This window comes from Nothobranchius furzeri, chromosome 16 (assembly GCF_043380555.1).
Source record: "Nothobranchius furzeri strain GRZ-AD chromosome 16, NfurGRZ-RIMD1, whole genome shotgun sequence".
NCBI classification, from domain to species: Eukaryota; Metazoa; Chordata; class Actinopteri; order Cyprinodontiformes; family Nothobranchiidae; genus Nothobranchius; species Nothobranchius furzeri.
Window position 1 is genome coordinate 43,761,026 of NC_091756.1, and position 6,617 is coordinate 43,767,642.

Consider the following 6,617-nt stretch of genomic DNA (forward strand, 5'->3'; position numbering starts at 1 on the left):
TCTCCAAAGCACTAAAATGTAACTGCTGGGCTGCACGGTGGTGAGGTTGGCAGCACTGTTGCCTCGCAGCAAGGTCACTAATTCAAACCCTGGCTGTGGTCTTTCTGCTTGTTCTCCCATTGCATGCGTGGATTTTATCTGGGCACTCCCTCTTCCTCCTGCAGGCCATGGCTGTCAGGTTCACTGGAGACTCTAAATTGTCCCTAGGTGTGAATGAAGCAGCTCAGATCATGGATGGCTGTCTAAGCTTGAAATAAAAACCCCAAACACATCCGTTTTCATGCTTAACAGTTGGAAAGACGCAAGTTGTCACAATTGTTCACACAACAATTCCTTCGACGTCTGACACGATGACTACAACATGTGACTGATGTGCCAACTCCCTTAACCCTTAGATGCATAATGGTCACTACAGTGCTGTGACGGTCAGGATGGGGAGGTGGAAACCAAAATGCAGAACCCAGAACGACTCAAGGCAGGAGAGGTCTTCTGAAGAAAATCCTTTAAAGGAGGATGTGCCAAAGTCCAAAAGCCCCAAAAAAACAAACCAAACTTAATCTTACCAAAACTGAACTGAACTGAACAGAACAGAAACTCATTCGTGAGCACATACTAGGAAGCCATGAGGACAAACACACGCTGACAAATGCAATGAACCAACAACCACAGAGTGACAAGACAAGGCTTATAAACACAGAGGGAGGTAATCAGGGAAACAGGTGACAGGTGCGAGGAGTGTGAGCTGAGGAGAAACTGGTGGAATCAATTAACTAAATGGGCAGGGAAAGAGCTTGGCAGGAGGGCAGATAAACATTAACCTATAAAACATGGATCTAACTAAACCTAAAACACAGAGGGCAAAAATAAACCACTAATAACCAGATGGGTGAAGAGGACTAACAAAAACTAGACAACTAGAAAAACCAGGGAGTGACTAGAAGGACAAAAGAGGGGAGCCTAGAGTGGGAACAGGAAGGGGCTGGGGAACAAAGGGACACAGAACATGACAAGTGGACAGGTACTCAAATTTGTTATTATTATTATTATTAATATTATTATTATTATCATTGCTATTAGCTGTTGAATACTGCACAGCTTTTGAATACTTTATTGCATGTGAGCCCCTCCATTTGGACTTCAGTAAGTCAAGCCAACATATTTCATGTTCAGAATGCACGCTGCCCACTGAGGTGGACATGTAATAAATTATTTGTAAATTATTAAATGTTACAAAAAATATTTGTTGAAATTTGTTTCATTCACACCTAAAAATGAATGAAAAAAATCATGGTTGAAGATTTCATAATTCATGTGTCAAAGGGTTAACCAATGCTGCTAAACTACACAGTCTCTGCTTTACACTTACGTTGCAGTTTTAAAACACACTTTTGTCAAAACATTACACACATTTTTTTTTTCATTTGGCACAAATGTCATGAAGGAAATCTCTTTCACAACAAACACACTGTCATTCAAAACTGTGAAGTCAGTTTCCCTACTTTACATAATAACTCATCAAAAGGGAAACATGTCACACATAATTACAATTAAGGAGTTAGAGCAGCGATTTCCAACCATGATGTCACCCATCACCATGCTACCTTTGGCCCCTACAACACCGCCCAACTGATCACGTTCCTGGACATCCTACACAACACAACCCTTCCACCAGATCAGACCGATTGCCCAGAGCAACTCAGGTTTGTCATCATTTAGGACAACATCATTTCCACCAGGCTGCACTGGTTCTGGTTCCTATTGAGGGATTTTTTTCTGTGTGGAGATGGAAAGTGTATGACCGAAATCATGCCTCTCCTCCAAGCTATGAAAGAAGCATGTGGAGATATAACAGTTGATGCTATTTGTGGCTGGATTGGCTAAGTGATATTTCCCCTGCTGCAATCACTGCCCTTAACTGTAGGAAACTTCAGGAACCCATAAACTTACTGTAAGCATCGGTAGGTGTGTTTTTACATATTTACAGTCTTATGATCTTTACTGTTATATGTGAGTGTGAATGAGGATGTTATAGGATGAATTTATGTAACCGTTTTGGTGACAAATAAAGTTTCCTGTTCTGCTTGGTGTGGATGAGGAGCTGTGGCCAGATGGAAACAGGAGAGGATGCAGCACAGTTGTTTTTTTGTTCTGGTTTGTTTGTGTTGACTAAATGTATTCAGTAAATTTCTCTGTTTGTATGTGTAGACCACTGCCTACGCAACTTTATGTTGGTTTGGAAAAATATCGTGTACATTGTTTATGTGTGGAAAAAACAGTAAAATAAAATTGGTAACATGCGTGTTTTCTATACAAACACTGAGATATTTTACGTGCTATGCACTTATGTAGACCTACTGTCTGTATACAGTGTTGCACTGAACACAAAAAAGTTTACAATAATTTCTTGTGATGACTGAAGAAGAAGTGGTCATAGTGTTTTACATTACACATGAGTGCTCAACTGGCTCTTATAAATATGTGACGGTTTGTGTGTCATTTGGAAACAAAACTTCATTTTGAGAAGAAATTACATTGTTTAGAATGTAGAGTCGGGTTTTTGCTGGAGAATTGTAGGGTTTTGTCCATTGTGTGTGTTTTTGGACTTGTGTGTAGAGTTCTGACAATATGGGGCATGCTTTCAAAAAACTTGTGTAAACAACTGGGAAAACTGTAATCGAATTCCTCGTCATTTGTGGGGATGGCCATAACCCAGATTAGATCCGGGCCGGATCTCCAGCATGCTAGTAAGCCCTCACTGCCCTAAAATATGGACTTGTGCCTGATGACCACACTCCAACATCCATGGAGTCAGAATATGGAGTCAACTACATGAAAGCAGGTGCATGTGTTATAGTTCGGGCTGCTGATGCTGCTGTGGTGGTATGGGGGAGATTTTGTCACACTTTGGGTTCTTGTCTAATATCAATATTTCGCTATGGCTGCAAAGTAAATCTTCATCTCCCAAATTTCTGAAATATTTTCCTGAAATGATCTTTTCCCTAATTTCTTCCACACTTCAATCTAACCTTTACTATCATCTTCCATCTCCACATTACATTATGAACAAAGGGAGCCGGTCCCTGGAAGCACTCAGAAAGGTCTGTAATCTGGAAAGTTTTTTTAATGACTCCTGCAGATCAGTTATTCTTTTATTCTTAATTATTCACAGATAAATTTCGGTCAGGAGTGCCTGGCAGTGTGAAACCTCTTACACAACCTGCATGGCTCGAAAGAACTCAAATCAAGCTTCAACCGCAAACCAAAAATAAAAGCAGAACCATGTCATGAGCCTCGTAAAGAAGCTTGTGTATTGAAGTCCCGAAACATAATCGGAACAAATGGGTTGGAGATCCGCTTAATGCATTAAGTGTCAAGTGATGCCAGATACTCATGAATTCGGGCGGAGGGGGTCCGTGATGACCCCGTTGATGTGTTTTTGACGTATGCAGCTCTCTGACCAATAGGAGCTCGGTGCGCTCCCACAGCCCTCATTAAAAAGCAGAGCGACCCGGAGCAGGTCTACCCAACTCCACCTCAGCACCGCCTCTGCCTCCTCTCTGTTCCCAGTCACCATGAACTCCCACTGCAACGGCAAGGCCGGAGAGACCGTGGAGGTGTTCCACTGCAACAACTCATTCAGCGAGCTCATCATCGACGCCAAGAAGTCCGGCGTCGTGCACCGCAAGCACGAGACGTCCCGCAAGGAGTCTGAGGATGTGTCCCGCTTACCTGCGCTGGAGGCCGCCTACACCAGCATCCTGCGGCACCTGGGGGAGGACACGGACCGGGAAGGGCTGCTGCGCACGCCGCTGCGCGCCGCCAAGGCCATCCAGTTCCTCACCAAGGGTTACCATGAGACCATAGAGGGTGAGTCCTGCAGGATCACGTATGTATGCATGAAAAACCATCAGTGGTTATGGAGAAGAAATGTGACTGTGGCTCCTAAACATGGAGGTGTAAACAATAAAAGCAGCTGGAGTTCAGTTTAGCTCAGCCACATTACAATTAAAATAAACATCTATTAATAAACACGGTTTGAAAAACGCAAATATCTTTACTTGAAAAACAGAAGTGATTGCAGCAAGCAACAGTTATATTGGATGTAAACAGGTAGAAGACATGTTTGCTTTTTAAAGAAGATCATGTAAATACCTTCCATTGAAATGTTTCACACCAGTTCAAGACTCAAACAAATCGAAGCAAACACGGGTCTGAAGGAAAGCCCTCCACCAGAACCAGACAGGAAAACAAATCGTGTTTGTTTATAGGTTTTTTGTCTTGTTTTAGATATTTATCTCTTATTGTTTAAAACAATAAAATAATCAGTAATGACAGCTGATATAAATGAGTAGATTGTTCTGCTTTTATTTGACATCTGTGTGTTTTTGTACCCACCAGATGTTCTCAACAATGCCATATTTGACGAGGACCATGACGAGATGGTGATTGTGAAGGACATAGACATGTTTTCCCTCTGCGAGCACCACATGGTGCCCTTTTTTGGAAAGGTGATGTTTGTGCACAAATCAAACACCACATTCAGCTTTCCTCAGCGGTAGATCTCAGCGGTGACCTCTGCTTCCACCGTCATCTCTCTGTAGGTTCACGTCGGCTACATTCCAAACAAAAAAGTGGTGGGACTGAGCAAGTTGGCAAGGTAACATGACACAACCGTCCTGTCCTGCTGTCATAGAGGCTGTGTGCTTCTAGGTGTTACTGCCGGGTGAACGGATTCTTCTGTTATCTCAGGGCTTTGACCTGGAGGCTTAGAGTCTGAGCCCACTGGCCATCCTCTAGTCAGACGCAGGTCCAAACGCTATCGAGCCATGAGAAAATCCTTTCAGACATGTGGGAATCCTCAGTTATTATCACAGCCTCTTTGGTTGATGTGAACCCACGAACTCAGCTGTTTGTCGATGAACTGCCTGTTGGTGCATCTTTCTCAGTGCATTCTGGGAATCCTGTATGGTGAATGATTCACAGAGGATGAGTTTATAAAGTTGGGAGGCCTGGCTGAAGGACAGCGGTCAGGGACGGATGCCAGTCTGTGTTTATGAACAGATTAATCATTATTGCGAGTGATCATAATCAGTTCTCTTCATGTTGTCTGCTCTGGTTTCTTCAGGATTGTGGAGATCTTCAGCCGGAGGCTTCAAGGTAGGCAGCCAGTAGAAGAGATACAACCAGTTTGCATTAAATCCTGTCAAATCTGGAGCAATAAAGTGCTGCCTTGTTTGTTTCAGTCCAAGAGCGTCTGACGAAGCAGATCGCCCTGGGGATATGCGAGGCTCTGCAGCCAAAAGGCGTAGCCGTGGTTATAGAAGCAGCGTGCGTTCACGCACAAAACCACACTCATCACAAAAGATGCTCAGTGTTCATACAAACATTTTCATTTCACAGACAATGAAGCGCTCTCTGCACCAGCCTTCCCATTTCCTCACTGTCTGACTTTGTACACACAGTTAGATGTGGAACAATTGCTGGAGTCCGCCTCTAAATGGATTCTCTCCAGTCCAGGCTGTGAAGTTTTCTTTGAGGATGTTGGATGCTGCAGCTTCTAGTCTGACGTGTCTCTTGTGTGTTTCTGTGTGTAGGCACATGTGCATGGTGATGCGTGGGGTTCAGAAGATGAACAGCCGCACAGTGACAAGCACCATGCTGGGAGCTTACCTAGAAGACCCCAAGACCCGGGAGGAGTTCCTGGCTCTCGCCATGCGGGCCTAACAAACCTCAAACACACAGAAAGCTCGGGAGCAGCTGCAGGTGTAAAATGTGACATGACTCGGGTCCATGAAAGGCAGCAGGACCTTCAGCTCACCTCAGTACCCTCAAGCCTGAAAGATTTTAGATTGAAATCACTGTGAGCACAACAATCAGATTCTCGGTGCCTTCAACAGATCTTTTAGTTTTACATGGCAATATTGTTGGTATTAAACGTGTAATCTAAGTGCAATATTGTAATGTGACAACTGAAGAGAATTTGATATTTCTGGGTTTTTGTTTTTTCCTGATAGGAATTTCAGTGGTGCTTTTCCAAAGTGTTATTTCCGTACCTTAATATTGTATTTAGACTTCAATAACGCCAACGATTTAACAAACTATATATGTGTATCATTTATAAATACATTTTTCAATTGTTTCTATGGCCACATTTTAGAATAAGAGTCAAATGATTATATCTGGAAAGTGCAAGCTAACTGATGTAGATTTGTGATCAACATGCTGTTGTTTATTCTGAAGGGGCTTAAATAAAGCGATGTTGAGATTATGAAGTTTGTTGGTTCCAATTTTTTCCATCTTTATAAAAGCAGCTCATACAGACGTGCGTACAGAAGCTTGTGTGTGACTCAGGCTGATGAAGAATGGTTTATTGAGCAGTTATATGATGTTTTTACTCATTTCCAAAAGAAAATATTTTTGTTGAGCTCAGAAAGACGAGCAAAAAGGTTTTAGAAGATACAGAGAAAATCAGCCTTTTGTCCAAACATGGTTTTTTCTTTCCTCATTCATCATACAGGGCTGCTCAAAAGAAAAAAAACATGAAACTGACTGTTTTATGTTCAGATTTGTGAACTCAAGACATGAAAATATTTGACTAAATCAGAAAATGTAACATT

The 6,617-nt window shown here is 42.5% G+C and overlaps 1 protein-coding gene across 1 annotated transcript; it reads left to right on the plus strand.

Moving 5' to 3' along the window:
• Window positions 1-3,339: 3,339 nt before the first annotated feature.
• gch2 (GTP cyclohydrolase 2) lies at window positions 3,340-5,879 on the plus strand. Its single transcript, XM_015962928.3, has 6 exons — window positions 3,340-3,867; window positions 4,399-4,508; window positions 4,602-4,657; window positions 5,126-5,157; window positions 5,244-5,328; window positions 5,595-5,879. Exons 1-6 carry the CDS (start codon window positions 3,573-3,575, stop codon window positions 5,722-5,724), a joined length of 708 nt encoding a protein of 235 aa, XP_015818414.1. The 5' UTR covers window positions 3,340-3,572; the 3' UTR covers window positions 5,725-5,879.
• Window positions 5,880-6,617: the final 738 nt, after the last annotated feature.